The sequence below is a fragment of the Alternaria atra genome, assembly GCF_907166805.1.
Source record: "Alternaria atra isolate CS162 genome assembly, contig: 34, whole genome shotgun sequence".
Taxonomy (NCBI): domain Eukaryota; kingdom Fungi; phylum Ascomycota; class Dothideomycetes; order Pleosporales; family Pleosporaceae; genus Alternaria; species Alternaria atra.
In genome coordinates this window covers 1,116,791-1,133,222 of record NW_025091333.1, presented here as the reverse complement: position 1 = coordinate 1,133,222, position 16,432 = coordinate 1,116,791, and the positions used below count along the sequence as shown (strand labels likewise).

General features: G+C 50.2%; 3 protein-coding genes across 3 annotated transcripts; 1 reads left to right on the top strand and 2 right to left on the bottom strand.

Moving 5' to 3' along the window:
* Positions 1-951: 951 nt before the first annotated feature.
* ALTATR162_LOCUS10825 (uncharacterized protein) lies at positions 952-2,396 on the bottom strand (the record flags this gene model as incomplete). Its single annotated transcript, XM_043318465.1, has 2 exons — positions 952-2,030; positions 2,072-2,396. The coding sequence occupies 2 exons, from the start codon at positions 2,394-2,396 to the stop codon at positions 952-954; spliced, it is 1,404 nt and encodes a 467-aa protein (XP_043174400.1).
* Positions 2,397-5,328: 2,932 nt separating this feature from the next.
* Positions 5,329-6,910, top strand: ALTATR162_LOCUS10824 (uncharacterized protein; the record flags this gene model as incomplete). The annotated part of the gene is made up of 4 exons (XM_043318464.1): positions 5,329-5,620; positions 5,673-6,108; positions 6,157-6,850; positions 6,899-6,910. 4 exons carry the CDS (start codon positions 5,329-5,331, stop codon positions 6,908-6,910), a joined length of 1,434 nt encoding a protein of 477 aa, XP_043174399.1.
* A 1,422-nt stretch (positions 6,911-8,332) lies between these two features.
* On the bottom strand, positions 8,333-9,424 carry ALTATR162_LOCUS10823 (uncharacterized protein; the record flags this gene model as incomplete). The annotated part of the gene is made up of 3 exons (XM_043318463.1): positions 8,333-8,388; positions 8,443-9,277; positions 9,326-9,424. 3 exons carry the CDS (start codon positions 9,422-9,424, stop codon positions 8,333-8,335), a joined length of 990 nt encoding a protein of 329 aa, XP_043174398.1.
* Positions 9,425-16,432: the final 7,008 nt, after the last annotated feature.

Sequence of the window (16,432 nt, the reverse complement as noted above, 5' to 3'; positions counted from 1 at the left end):
TAGTGCGGCTCTGCGGTGTTCACCGGTTGACAAGCTGCCAGCTCATGCCGCGGGGAGTGACCTATGTGCATGAACTCAATCCAATCGTTTTCCTCCGGCAATATGTCATACCATTCTTTCTATCCGGATGCGCGCATCAATGGGTTGTGAGCGTTCTGTGTAAGCAGGCTTGTCGAATGCCAGCGCACACTGGTGGAAGGTAAAGTAAGCCGAACGATGAAGCGGCTGTCGCGCATGATGTATTGCTCAACATAGTTGACTTGTGTCATCAGGAATAACCCTAGAATCGTGTTTGTTGAAGTTTTCAAAATGTTGCAAAGAATGAAACAACACCAAAAATGCTCATATGATATATGTAGGCCTGCCGCTTTGCGTGGGCTCTTAGACTTGGGAGGGCGCTCGAGATACACATCCTCCAATCGGGTCTATGCCCAAACGAGTCTAGGGGGTGGATGATACCGATGAGGAACACGATCGTCGCAGGACCGACCTTTACCACGAGACAACGATTAGCGTTGATAGTGGACTACGCCACAGCGCTGATACCATCGTTATTCTCGTTCATTTTGACCTTACTCAGTTCCTACAATGATGTAGAGAGCGCAACGCATACTTCACGACGTGGAAGCAACTACGAACCGTGATCGGCATCACTTTGCGTTCGATTCTTGCTTCCCGTATGCTTGCATGTCCATCCATAAGATGCTGGCAAGTATCTGGAAGATATTCGACCTAGGGAAATACTACATGGTATGGTGTGACGTCATGAAGGCACAAACACAATCTGGCATAATTCATGGATGAAAGAGCTGCTGGCACAGATACAGAGACGGGTGGTCCGGAACCGGTTTTCTCTACGAAGCACCACGACCCGAAGCAAAATATGGTACATTCTACTCTAGCGGACAGTTGTTACAGTAGCCATACAGCACGATCTGAGCCGTGTCTCGCCTAATTACCACGAGGTTGTGGATATCGGAGCAGCTCCTGATCTTTCATCAACCGATCATGGCAACCTTTTTCTAAGCACACGCATACCTCGACACCTTCGTCAATGGCATTCTCTTTTACATCCGCCCTGCTCGGATATACAAAAACGTATCCTTCGAACTGGGGATCCGGAAAACGAATGGCCCTCGCAATACCGAAACCGAAGTCATGTTTCCGGTATACGTTCATGTCTTGCCAACTCGTACCCGTCAAGTCCATACCCAGGAACGAACTCATATTGATATTGATCCACCGCCTATCGTTTAATCCTGCGATCCATTCAGGTAGCTCAGCAACGTACTGCGAAGTGATAGTCTTGATTGACTTCCGCACTCTTTGCGCGATCTCTGAGAGATTGTCTTCACCGAGGAGTTCGGATATCTTAATCGGCTCCGTGCGGGGAAGCGCAACGGCATTTCCCATCATTGTCTCTGGCAAGGGCGGGTCCGACACCTTTCGTGTATCAACCGCGTGTACTAGTATGACCCCCTTGCCGAAGTCAGGGTGAAGAAGCTCAAGCTTGGACCGTGTGATACTCTTCCAGAGAATCGACATGATTGCGTCGTAAGTGGAAATCCAGCTTTCTCCTGTCTGTGTCATCGCTCGAGATTTAAGTTCCTCGGTCTTACTCTTGGGAAAATGCCACATGCGAATGGCCAATTCGGGCATCTTGAAGTCGCCTGGTGGTGGAGGAGCTGGTCCACCGCCATCCTTAAGCACAAGAAACTTCTGGTCAAGTTCTTTCCATCGTCCGGCATCCGGTTTCTTTGCACTGAGACGCGATCGGTTCATCGTTCCTTCAGGTACCGCTTTAGGGGAGGTCCCATTGACCACCGCTGCAGAATTCTGCGCCCAAGTAGTGAGAAAGCCGTCGCATCCTGGGCCGTCGGAACAGTCATGGTGGATAGCGACACCGAGGACAAGGCCGCCTTTGATGAAATTGATCTGAAACGTCGATATGATAAGATAGTCCTCTTGATTTTCCCCGAGAGGCAAGAATAGTTGTTTCTCCGTCACCGCCTTGGGCAACAACATGTGTCCTTTGAAAGTTGCGGCGGGAAATCGGTCCTATCCAGCTCACCAAAAGACGGGAATGTTTCTTCCAAGTCCTGCACGAACAGACTGACTTCACTGTCCTTTCTTTTCGTCACCCACAAACGGCCATTCTCCGCATCCATCTTCAAGCCGCCAGCGAGGATGGGGAACTGACTCAATGTAAACTCGAGACTTTTTGCCATGCTGTCCACAACCTTAGTCTTGTCGAAAAGTGGTGCGAGCTTGAACACTTCCACTATCTGGACATAGATCTTCGGCATCGTATGATCCATATCAGAGAGAGCAAATTGCTCCTCTGCGGGAGCGCTCTCCCAGCCCGCTGGGCGAATCCGAACTTCTTTCGTGGACATGATAGTTTGTTGAAACGAAACTGGATTCAGCCCGAGCAGCTGCGGATAATGCAACGAACAAGAGGCGAGGGGGTTCTGCTTAGAAACTTGAAGTTCAAAAGCGGAGAATTTACGAGGCAATCAGACCAAAACCCCGACGCCGCATGCCCTGCAGCGTGAAGGTCACCAATTATGCAGCGTCTACAAGGCATTACCTCGGTGCAAGTTTCCGCATTTGGCAAAAAACCATTACTGACTCGTTCGACTTGCTTTCACGTCCAATAGGAAACACGTGCTGAAACTAGGCGCGGCAAGCGGTAACGGCTGTGGGACGAGCTTGTTTGAAGGTAAGCCTCATCGCGTGCATACTTCCTTAATGTCCAACCCCGGGTTCTGTGAGATATCTTGCCGCGCTACCCGTCAACCTTGGGGTATTTATATTCCCCTGGTAACATAGGTTGTCATAGAGAGAGCCCTGAAGATGAGCCGATTCGGTAACAACATCATGGAAACACCACCAGATATTACCACGCCCCTACGCCGTGACATATGTCGCACGGCCTGACATGCACAGCATGCTCCTACACCGCATATTTGTGACCAATAGGATTCTGCTAACAGGATTGCATGTTGCTACTGTCGGTTTGAGTTGTCCTTCGCTTCATCGTCCTCTGGCAACTCGCGAACACGAAAGACACATCTTATATCTTCGGCTCCGTTACCATCGTAACGTCCATCGAATTCGCAGTAGCAATCATCACCGCAAACATGCCTAGTATGTACGGTTTCTATCGGACGAAAATATCAAAGAAGGATCAGACTGCCACGGAGGAATATCACTTTGGCATTGCCACTCCAGGTTCAAGTTCAAAGGGCCGCTCCTTAGGCAATGCTAGTCGTATGATGAAGGGAAGCAAGATGCGTACCCACGCTGAGGAAGACAATATACAAACAGGAAGTCAGGATGAACTATATCCAATGAGCAATCTTGGCGAGAGCGAAGAGGAGCAGAACATCCGCGTTACTACGAAGGTTATAGTCGATGTCCTCGGTACGGTATGTTATGCCTGCGACGTGAGGTAGCGAGAGTCAGTATGGTTATGTTTTATATCGAATCACGCGGAATTGCATTGACGCTTCTCAACTGGAGGCAACTTTGCTCCAGTGTCATCAGAGTTTAGCGTTGGCGAACTCTCATTAAATCTGGCACAGGCGACGGCATTTTTAAAAATGATATATTTGCTTCGTTCAATAGAGTTCTGCAACAGAGTGGCAGCAGAACACCTGAGCATGTAAAGAGCATTCGACCCCGCAGTACTGTATAATGACCCTCAACATCGATTTACTCGTCACAGGATATGCGTCATTAGGGGCGAGGTGCAGGGAATGGGACCACTATCGTTTTGACTGCGATTGCGAGGATCCCCGCGCCCATAGAGGCCGCTTCGAACTTGCAGAGAAGCTTGTATTTTTTGAGCCCTGTACTGGGCGTGAAGCTACTCAGAGGTATTCCTATTATTCAACAACATGGCCAGTAAGTAAAAATATGCTGCAAGTGGGTTTAGGATCTTGCTGTTGTGTATGACAACTCTAGAAGGAGAGAAGTTCTTCGTAGACGATGCCCGGCTTTCGCGCTAAGCCGCCACATTTTTGCAAGCATGCCCTCTCAGCACGCCCGGCGGACAACAACTCCGCACCAACGACCAGGATTTCCTTCTGCCACATCCAGTATAATCGCATCAGCGTCGCGATTCGAGAGTTCCGGACATCAATTTTTTGTGCATTGCTCATCCCAGCTTCGCAGCTCAGCACTACGAAGCAGCACACAAAGTACTGCTTGGTTCATTCCGAGTACTCCGTGTCCTAGGCTTATGGCCCACGATCAGCTCCATCAGGAAAGATAACGCAAATCGATCTTTAGGCGTCCTCTTGTCGGGAGAACCATCCAATGGTGGGAGAGATGGCGAGGCGCTGGGTGCTGTCCTCTAAACCTGCTTAGGATTAGGCGCAACCCTCGTTTTACTTTTACGCCGGAGAGCTGCTGTCGGAACGATTGATCGGATTCCACAACTGTACGTTGGATGATACGTGAGTTCTGGTTGCTAAGCAGGCATTTTCACACTGTTGCAACACCCGAATGTCCGGAGAGCCAGCCATTATGTTACGGAGAAACGGAAAGCTGAGGTCGGTGATTCCGACAGCCGCTTCGAGGTGCCTTGTAGATATGAGCTAATGGGGTATTCGCAGGTCTTGCGAACCATGTCGCATATCAAAAATCAAGTGCGACCATGCCATGCCGACATGCTCAAAGTGTCAAGCTCGTGGGATGACAGAGCAGTGCTTCTACCATCCTAATCCCATGACGAAGCCTGCCGGCACTCCACGCAAGAAACCAGAACCGCGTCGTCGGAGGTTAGATGGGCATGCTACAAACCCATCGTCCAGTCAAGGGAGGTTGACTCCGTTGACCCTGAGTCCTCCAACATTAAGGAACGATGCGGGATTCGTCCCTTGGCCTACCCCTCCTGAGTCTGCTACCAGAACAACGCAAAGCGGCCCCAGCCCATCTAGGAACTTCTTCTTGGGTTCCACTAGTTACGCTGCTGTCTTCACAGAAGAGCACCCCTTGCCAGACACGGTGCATGAACAGCCGTCTGAGAGACTAAGCATAACCCCTTCAGCATCAAGTAGAGGTATGGGACATCGGCACTGCCAATTTTCACTTGGAGATACGATAGTCTCTACGCTTCAACCCTTTTCCTTCTTTGAAAGATCTCTTGATATGTACTTCGATATGCACAAAGATCCTGCCCTTGTTGGCCCACTCATTCTCTCCGCGATGCCGCAATTACGCAAAGACATAGAACAGCTCCAAGCTGCTGGTAATCACGCATATCCTCTATACGCAGAGATTACAAGGAACTCCTCTCGACCACTGAAAATACCCTCAGATATGCGTCCATCAGAATTTCACACTCTCTTCACAGGGAAGAACTTGAGGTGGGAGATTTTGGGCTTGATAATGGCGGTTGCTGGCTCCAACGCCCAATATACATCACCTAATGATGCTCTTTTCACTCTAGAAGACGGCAAGCAAATGAACAGGGAAGAGTTCATTGAAGACATAATGCACGCAACTAATACGTGCATCAACATCTGCCAAACACACGGCGCCGTCAACGAGCTTATGACATGTGTCGTCTACATCAATTTAATGGTAGTCAGTAGCTTCTACGGAGATAACCGTGCGTCAATCTATACTCCTGAGGGCTACATCACAATTGCTGACCCGTCTAGATCACGCCACATGGAGGCGTATGGGCGACAGTGTCTCCGCTCTATACGCTGCAGGCATACATTGCGAAGCTTGCAACGTAGATGGCACCAATGCGGAACCATTCTTCATGCGCGAATTCAGAAGACGCCTCTACGCCGCAGTATATCGCTCCGACAAGACCCTGGCGGTGTTCTACGGACGACCTCCGATGATGGGCTGGAGGTACAGTGACCGCAAGATGTTGTTGGACATTAGCGATCAGGCTGTGACCTCGGAAGATCCGGAAGTACTGAATGCTGAGCTTTCGAAGCTGGATAGCGCGGGCTGGAACACCGAAGGGCACCTTCATCCTGCTACTTTCGGCAGAATGCGATGTCAACTTGCTGTATTCAAAGAGAGGTTGCTGGAACAAAGCCTGGCTGGCGAAAAGGATAGTGAAGTCGTGCGGAACGTGGAGTACGTCTGGCCCGTGACCTCTTCTCTACATTTGGCTAACACGCTCAGGGCGATATCGGCTGAATGTACGACATGGTGGAACGCGTTGCCAACGCACCTTCGATACGACACCTATACGGAAGAGGCTGCCTGGGTAGGGCGTGGTCCTGGCCTAGCCATGCGACTAGTCGCTTACTACCTAGACTACCTACACGTCCATTTCCAGACGCAGCGTCTCCTCCACCGGATTACGCAACAAGCACTCCCAGCACTATTGGAAGTGTCGCTAAAGTTACTGGTTACGTCCCTTATCTCAACCAAGCCGCAAAATGGCGACTACGAAACTCGTCGCCATTTCCCCACCGTCATCTTATTCTACTGCTCTCCAGCCGCGGGTGTCCTAGCACTTGAGCTTAGAAGATGCACGATTGAAGGCGTACCACTACCTGACACGATATCTCGAGCAGATGTGATCCGGAATCTTTCCGTGCTGACTTCATGTCTGGAGTGGATCGTTCTTCCCGGCGACGGAAACTACAAGCTATGCAGCGAGCTTAACAAGATGCTTACGCTAGTTCTCGAAGAAGTTCTCAACTACGTGCCTCCAGTTAATGGTGGGCAAGAACATGGCGATGATGCCGCAGCTATGACTGGAGCGGGGCAGGGTTTCTTCGACATGCCCATGATTGAGGGTTTGGAACCTATACCGACTGAGTCGGAGGACTTTTTGAACTGGTTGGATAATGCAACGTGGAACAATACAGTAAGCTGAGCGGCCATAGGCAGATACGTGGTTCACTGACTTCTCCAGGACATATTTTAAGCGGGTCGAGGATACTACATTGACAAAGAGTTGAATACGCGATACAAACTACATAACACCAGACGCCGACGGACACCAAAGGCGAAACACAATATTGCATAGGCCTGCCATGGCTTCTTCAATGCTCTAGCCGTATACTACGAGCATACGATACATCCCACCCATAAAGCTTCACAACGAACATCTCAATGCTCCGGATGATGTTCCTCTCTCGAATGATAGTAACCTATCTAACGCCCAGCAAAGTATACTGCTCTTGCAGCAGCTCTCGTCTCTTTTTCTTCTGTTTCCTTCTGCGCTTGGCTACTTGAAGGCGATGTTGTTCCAGATGCTATTGTCGGCGTTAGAATGTTCTCAGTTCACTAGAGTAGATTTACATACGCTTTCGGTTTAGCACCTTTGCCAGAATACTCTTCGATGTTGACTTCGTTGAGATTATGGAGTTTGCATCGGATGCCGAGTATGGCGGTGGTGTAGTGGTGGAGTAGCGTGGCAGATCGGTGGGAGAGCATGTCGTTGTCTTAGAAGGAAAAGACATTGTGATGGAAGCTGTGATAGGTAGTTGTGATGAACAAATGTGGTTCGATAGCGCTTGAAGCTGCCAGGTAAAAGTAAGGCGATTGAGATATTGTATGCTTCTGCTCTGGTTGAATTGGATGACTACCCCATCAATATTGCACAGGTCGTCTTATATGCAAATTCTTCTCATCACCACCGATCAAGTTGGATACCCTACGCAGGCTCGTCATTGTCCTTTTTGCCTGGTGGGTTGCGTCGGAATTCAATTTGACCCCCTTTCATTCAGTCCAAGCCACAAAGCTCATCTCATACATATCTATGCACGGTTCGGAGTGACTGTTTGGCAGCTTCCGGTAAGTGCATGCACTCATCATGGTATGATGTCTAGGCAACAACGTTAGGCGTCCAATACCGAAGCCACAGCCCGACAAGCATTGCATGCAGGAGTCAAGTTACGCGCGTCAAGCTTATTTTCAAATGATCAGATTTTGTTTCAGATGCGAAATCTGTTTCGGTATGAATTGCATGTGTCATTGCGGCTGGATAGGAGGAATGGAAAGATATCGGACTAAAAGTGTTATGCCGGTGTGACTAGACCTAATTAGGGCTAAGTCACTATGCTTACAATCGTTCTGACGTGAAGGGCTGAAGCAAGAAGTGCAATTACTCCGAAGGGCGTTTTTGGCGAAACGAGACTGATCTGCACATATAGATGCTTGAAAATGCTATGTATGCAAAGGAAATGCGACGTTGGTGTGGAAGGGCGCTGCTACTGCTCTAGCTTCGATCAGGGAGCCTAGAGTACATGGCGGTAGACAGTGACGACAAATTTCAGGTGACTGTCAATTTCAGAGTATTTACAAGAAGATCCTTAAAGTCTACCGTATGCTGGCATTAAGCTAATCAGACGCACTGTGAGTAATAGTCACCCCCAGCTTTGCAGGTAAGTCCTGAAGCACCTAAAAATCGTCAGTATAAGCTTATCCTCGTATACTCGAACTCATTCAACTTACAGGTTTTGCATCCAGTGTATCCATTTCCGCCGCACTGACCGTACTTTGCAACCGAGCATGCACCAGCACCGCCTCCACTCGTCGGCACAGCGGCGGCAGACGTGGCTACTGCAGATGTCTTCATAGTAGTTGCGGTAGCGGTGGCAACCGGCGCTCCACCAGTAGCAGTGACGGCTGATCCAGCACTTCCAGCGACGGCTTCAGTACCACCGGCGATAACTGCCGGACCGGGTGCGACATACGAAGCGAGGTTCTGGTAGATGTTGATCTGGATACCAGGGTCGGTAGCTTTGTAAGCTCCAGGGAATGACACGCCAGCAGGTGAAGATGATCCGCCACCAGTGACGGTGATCTGATAACAGGTAACGTAGAACTGAGCGCCCCCAGCACCAGACGCGGCATGCAGCGCAATAGCTTCCGCTCTTAATAGATAGTCTCCTGGAGCCAGGTTCGCGGGGACCTTCACATCCATCTTCCCGCAGTTCTTGTTCAGATCCTTCGTACCCCAGTAATCATCCGAACCGCCACCACCCGCAGTGTTCTTCGCCCACGTATCCTGGAAGACCTTGAAGAAAGGGGTCGAGCCATCCGCTGTGGATGCATCTGCGACTTTAGACATGTAGACAAGGACGGGGCCGTAGTGAGCACCACCGATGGCCTCGTTTGCGCAGGAGCGGTCGCCATTTTGCTGGTGCATCTCTACGGTGACGGTGCCGCCGGCAGGGACGCTACATTTTGAGGCTGCTGGACCTTGGTTGGCATTGCAGCGGATGTCATTGCTTGCTACCGAGGTGACTGGGCTATTGCTGTTGGGAAGCCTTGCACAAGTGGACTGGTGAACGGGTGTCAGTGTTTTCGATGATGAGTTTCTGAGAGTACTTATCTGATCTTTGCCGTTGACCCATAGGTCCTGGAAAGTCGCGTGAGATGCTACCTGTGTTGCGAGGGCAGCAACGCCGGTCAAGATGATCGCGCTTCTCATAGTAGGGATTATGACGGTAGTCGGTAACCTGGAAGAAGGGAAGTGATGAGATCTTACTGAGATGATATCGAACTGGTTTCGTACCCAACACCTCTTTATACTCGCTGCTTCATGCTTCAGGCAGTATACAACATGCTCGCTTACATTTGGAGTGCAGCCCGCTGTTTCGATCCGTGCTACTACACCCTAAAAGGTACATGTTTAGAGTATGGTACCGTCGTGTGACATAAGATTATATGAAAATAAAGCTTGTCATTGCCAAAACCTGGGTTCTATTTTCCACGTGTAACGTCCTGTGGCAGGCGTGGATATTAACCAGCCCGCACACAAGGTTCTGGCTCTAGATTCGCTCCATAGGTATGCTTTTGTGTGCGTCGTGCAGGGCTGCTGGTATATAACGTACGTACTACAAGCCACCGGTTAAAGCTCCCGTCGGTTCGATTGGGCGTGCACCTTGTAGACAGTCTCGAAGTCTCATTGCTGCATCTCTGTGAGCTGAAACAAAGACCTTTACACTCATTGACGCGTATGTTCTTGTTCGCGTTGAGCGCTGACACGAGTTGTGCAGCTCTACAACATCAAACTGCTATTGTGTGTACGCTGTCCACCAGAAATTGCTCGAAACCGTGATCTCAGGCCATCGAGTGAGTCGGCCAGGGCTTAGGGCGAAGAGTTATCGAAAGCAATTTGTTTAAATGAAATTCGAGAAGCGACGCGTGCCGCGTCTGCGCCTTCCCCAGATCCGGTACCTCGGCAGAAAAGCTTGTTTCTCGTCTCTTTCTAGTATGGAAGCAGGGGGTCTTAGACGGCTCGATTCCTGGCGAGGTAACACTCTGAAAGTCGCGTGGTTGGGAATGCAATCTTGGTAGGTCGGGATATGCGGAGATGCTGGCCGTGATGATGTGGGGATAGGTTAGCGCAGTCGGGACAAGGGCGCGTGCCGCACACGAACCTCCCATCGTTCCTTCATCGACGCACAGCTTCAGTCCATCATGATGGGTTTCTACGATGTTCATACGGAGATGCTTGTGTCAGGGAGTCGTAGGTAGCTCCCAAATTCTACTCCAGATGTTGGTGCTGCTGTTCCGATCATTATCCTTCACCCTACCTACCAAACGCTCTTTCATGAACAGCGTCCTTTTACCCCATGGAAATTTAAGCCCAACATATTGTTCGGCGAATTACTTCCCATTCTCATCGCTAAACTTTTTCTCCTATCTGCATCGCGTCTTTTTACTAACATAGTTGAGTTCGCATAGGCAGAGTTTTTTCACTTCTCAAACTCATCACATGCTCACGTCTGTCGACAACGTCTATATTCGCTATATATCCGTCTCTTCTAGAATTGAATTAGTGTCTGCCTTGTATCGTTGTCGCAGACTCGCCTACTCTATCCATACGTCCATAGGTGAGTCTGCCACAGCAATATCAGTCTCCCCTCTCAAGTCATCCGTTCATCCGGATACAAGTCTCGTCGTCCTTCCCATCATTGTCTTTCTCTTCCTTAAACCTCTCGCTTCCCACAAACACGCCCACATTCCTTCTCCAACCATCAAAGTAGCAAATGCCTACCCTCACCTTCACCTCGCCTTCCTCCACCCACCATATACAACCCCATGATCTCTCTCGCTATACAGCCCTGAATCTTACCCAATATCCCATCAACACATGACTTTGGAATACTCTCGTGGCGGTCGGAAACGTGATTACATAGAAAAAGTACGGGTAACACCGCCGCCAACCTCGGGGTAGCTGCCCAAAAGATTGGAAAGCTGCGGGTTCGAGTGGTGGTTTTCGGCAGTCACTTAATGCCTTAAGAGTGAGTATTCTTTTTGCTCCCACAAATGCCGTTTTATTGTTACGTGAACTATGTCTTAATGCGGCAGAGTGAGTAATACTAGGGAAGGGTGATGTGATACTGTAATGTAGCACTATGGAATGATCTCAATGCAAATGTATTTCCTTGACACCCCTCTTGTTTACTTGCCGCCTCTCTGCGTAGGCGGCGTAAAGCACAGAACAAAGACAGAATGCTTTATTTCGTGAAAATATAAGAATGCTATAGATAGAGGTATGAAAAGAGCAATGTAGGAAGAGAGGTAGTATGATTTGTACTAAAATTACAAAGAAAAGCAAGTCGCAACATCTAAAGTTCCACACAGCCCGGCCTATGTTAGTATATAAGACAACAGGGGCTTGCCAGATATCATAGTAGTCAGAAGTGCCGCACAGGTGCCTTATCTACAGAGAAATGGACATACGAAGATTGAATAGAGGAAGAAAAAGTTAGACAGCTTGTTTGTAATCTGCCCTATCAATGATCATGCAAGGCTTCAATTCCTGATCGTCGGTAGCATTGTTATGCTATTCATACATCTACTTGGTGTCTTGAAATCATCATGTTCGTGAAGATACCTCGCGCTCCATCTACCTACCACACCTTTCTAATCCCGCTTAAGCGGGGTGAAGGTCTCGGCTATACCCTCACTCGTGATGATCATCATCTGAAGACCATCACCAACCTCGATATGCCTCTCAACCGCGCTTGTGAAAGCATCCCGGACCAGATCCTCGACGTGATCCCGCGGTAGCGGTTGTGCTTGCTTTGACTTGAGCTCGTGACCTGTTCCGCTGCCTGGCTCGTACATGTTCTTGAAGTTGACCTGATTGTCCAAGAAAGGCATGATGAGTGATGCCGCAGCACCAGCCGCCCTACACTGCTCCCTCTCGTAGCTGCCGACCGGGTCGTAGGAGTACAGCGCACCCTTGCCCTCTTCGTCCAGACCAGCCAAGATGGCGTGTACGTAGTAGGGGAAGAATCGCTTGTTGTAGAGGATGTGGCTGAGTCGTTGTGCGCAGGCGGAGACGGTCATGGGCTTTCCATGCTGGTACTTGTACATCTTGACGATGGTGTCGAGACGCTCCTTCAACGCGTCACCGTCTGCTGCGAAACCGACTACTGACAGTACTATCCTGGCGCCCTTGTTGTCTGGTCCCTCACCGCCGATCTTGAAGAGCTTGGGTGCGTATCGTGTGTTGATGTTGTAGCCGGATGTCGAACGTGTGTCACCTGCCAGGATGGCGAAGTCGGCACCGGAGATGCCTAGTGTTGATCCGCCGTTGTCGGTGTAGCTGATCTTGTTAGTTCTCCATATATTCATGGTATAGAGTTACACATACGGGTAAAAGCCATGTTGCCGCTCGCCTGATGGGACAGTTCTGGGGGTCTGGTTGAACGAATAGCCTGGGCCACCTTGCGGGGGTGCACCGGTGTAGAGCGCAGCCATTGTTGGGTTTTGTAGACGTGAATTCGAAACGGAATGTAGGGGCTCCAGTCGATATCGGAGGGTTGTGGGTTATAGCGGCGGTTCTATTTGTTGGTGTTGAAGCTCTAGAGTTACGCAGCTCGAATGCCTGGAGCTTCCACGCGCTAGTGTCTTGGCGCTGATGTAGTGAGAGCGTACATCAAGGACCGTCTTGGAGCATATACAGAAATGGCTTCAGTTTATATCCTAGGAATTACCTAACTAGACTTCAAGCTCGTGATGGAGTTTTCAGGTATTGTTCCCATAGCATTGCACTACTGATTTCTGTCGCTAATGTACAATCTCCTCTATCACCTTCTCTCTCTGGACCTCGAGCGTCTCCTCTTTGGCGACCTTGACCTGCTCTCCAACTTGCTCCTTGAAGTCTGATCATCCTTTCCTCTATGTTCCAACTCCTTGCGCTTTCCCGTAGTAGAGCTCGGTGCGACAGTCTTGGACGCAGAGACGAACTCGAGAGCTTCTCTTGGTGCCTTGGACCTCTCCTGTTCTTTGGTCTTCGCGATACGCTTCTGTGAGGCTCTCAGTTCCTCGACGTAGGCCCACTCCGGAAAGATTGCGGGTACCGCGACATCTTCTGGTAGGGTGGATGCATATGAATCCTCTTCGCTGATTCCCGCAAAGTCCATCAGTTTCCGCGTATGCCCCGGATCGCGTAGGACTGACGAGCCTTCCAAACGCTGGTTGAAATGCTGACCCTTCTTTTTAAGCTCTAGGAATTGCGCAAACTTCTTGGTAGCTCTCTGGGGTGGTGACCCAGGTGGGGAAGGCGGTATGTCGAAGTTTGGAACGGTAGGTAGAGTAAGGTTCTGAATCAGAGCGCGTGTAGTTGTGTACGGTGAGCCTGGCGCGGCATCATTTGAAGGAACATCTTCCTCTGGAGGCGGCGAAACCGTCGGACCTTGCGCAGGACCATTCACTGGAGCTGAGGAGGTGGGCGGTTGTTCGAGAGGCGCGGGAGCGGAAAGAGGTTCTGGGGTCGGCGCAACTGCTGCAGGAATGTTGGTCAACTCTATATTAGTAGCCACCAGAGCCCTTGATGCACATTTGTGAGTCTCACCTCTGGCTTAGTCGCGGGCACGACATCCTCCTCGTCACTATCTGGGTAGTCAATTCCGAGCATTTTGGATGCGCAATGCTTGTAGACGATCATCTCGGATTGACCTCAGTATGCGGAAGCTTGGGCCAGCTCTATGTCTTGGCGGGCGAGCTGCGCAACCACCGACTGCCTGGCGGGCATCGTGACAACAACCTCACCTTCAAGTCCACTACGACATATCAGCTTCTCCGATTCCCGAACAAACCACCCTCTCCAAACCACCGTTTCAGTTACCGCCAACACCATGAACCACCTTCCACAAGCTTGGGGTCGTGTATGTCTTCCGCTCGCCTCAAACAGCAACGGTACTAATACATCATAGCCTAGAGACGATGTATACGGCGCTTACGACCCTTCACACTTCTCCGCTGCAGGCCCGAACCAGCATACCCAGAGCCCGATCGTTACCGGTACCTCAGTACTTGCGGCCAAGTTCAAGGATGGCGTAGTCATTGCCGCGGACAACTTGGGTATGGCACAAGACTATGGTTGACGAGGGTCTGGCTGACAAACATACATAGCTTCATACGGTTCTCTTGCTCGCTTCACCGACGTCAAGCGTCTACGAAAGTTCAATGACGAGGTAGTCGTGGGTTTCGGCGGCGATGTTTCGGACATGCAGTACCTGGACCGCCTACTCAACTCGCTCGACATCCGCGAGAACTACTCCTCTTCCGAGAACTCGCTGAACGCCAAGAACCTCCACACTTACCTCGCCAAAGTTATGTACAACCGCCGCTCAAAGTTCGACCCATTGTGGAACCATTTGCTCATTGTGGGCATGGACGGAGATAAGAAGCCCTTCCTTGCGAGTGCAGACCTTCTCGGTACCACCTTTTCATCACCATCGCTGGCCACTGGCTTCGGTGCACATCTCGCTCAGCCAATCCTAAGGACAATATTGCCAGATGAGGCTGCCGTAGAGAATGTCACAAGGGAACAGGCGGTAGAGAAGATCAAAGAGTGCATGAAGGTTCTCTTCTACAGAGATGCCAGGAGTATGGACAAGTACTCGATTGCCGTCATCACAAAGGATGGTGTTGATCTCGACGAGAACGTGAAGCTGGAAAACCAGAGCTGGGCGTTTGCCGACAGGATCAGGGGATACGGTACCCAGGTTGTATAGGGAGAACTGATGGGAGAGGTCAAATATCACGATCAAAGGCGTCAGCACATTGAGTAACTGAGGCCTGAATGATAGACATGATTGAATGTACCAATAACGGTATGAGTTTGTCCAAGCCCGTGCACCCGGTATGTTGTGTGTTCGTGCTTTATTACTATTTTCGGCAACCAAGACTCCATGCATAACGGTACTCAAAAGAGCCAACGAGGTTAGAGCTTCGTAAGCTAGAGCGGGGAAGCTCCGCTCACGAACAGCAAACCTAGTGATCAGCGCCGTGGTCTTATGACCTGTTGTTTTGTGCGTATATGCCTACAGACACTTCCATCATACCGTAGTTACCAACTCATCCAACACCCGCCGACCTCTTATATGATGGCGTCTCCACAAAGTAAGAGGATAGTATTTACAGGCGGTTCTGGAGTAGCCGGACGACATGTAATTGAGAAGCTACTTAGTTTCGGCCATGAGATACTCAACGTGGACGCAACACTTCTAGACAATCCCAGGGTACATACCTTGAAGGCCGATCTTACAGACGGCGCGCAGGCTTTCAACAGTCTATCTTGTCACTTCAAGATTAGCGAACCCTTCATGGAGCCAGTCAAGACGCCGGATGCTGTCGTACATTTCGCCGGTACGTAACCACCTGTGCTTATTTCGAAGAGAATCAAAGAGACGAACAGTCAGGAAACAGTCCATGGCTCCCATAACCCCCCCATCAACATAAGATTAACACCAAACTCCCAGGCATTCCCCAACCCATGCGCCTCCCCGACAACGAAACCTATCGCATAAACACCCTAAGCTCCTACAACATCCTCGAATCCGCCTGTAAACTTGGCATCCGCAAGATAATCCTCGCCTCTAGCCTCACCACCTACGGCGTCACATACGCCGAAGGCAGCACATCCTACACCCACTTCCCCATCACCGAATCCACACCAACGACCCCCATGGACGTCTACGCTACCAGTAAACTCTGTATGGAAACCACTGCCGCGTCATTCGCGCGCCGGTTCCCCGGTGTTGACATTTACTGTTTGAGAATATCGGCTGTGATCGAACCAGAGAACCATGCAAAAAAGTTCGAAGCGTATCTAACCCGGCCACAGGATTTCAAAGTGCATGCGTGGAGTTATACTGATGCGAGGGATTTGGGGAATATGGTGCAGTGTTGTTTACAGACGGATGGGTTGGGGTTCCAGGTTTTCAATGCGGTGAATGATGAGATTACTGTTCCCGAGACGGAGGGGTCAAGTGAGGATTGGTTGAGGAAGGCTTGTCCCGAGACGGAAATTTTGGGGACGATGGGGATGAGGGAGAGTCCAGTTTGTAACAAGAAGATGAAGGATATGCTTGGGTTTAGGGAGGAGTTTGGTTGGCGGGATGTGATGGGTAAGAAAGGATAAGGATGTGGTGGTTGGGTTGCTTGATGGCTGCGTTGTTGGGCAATGCAGGGT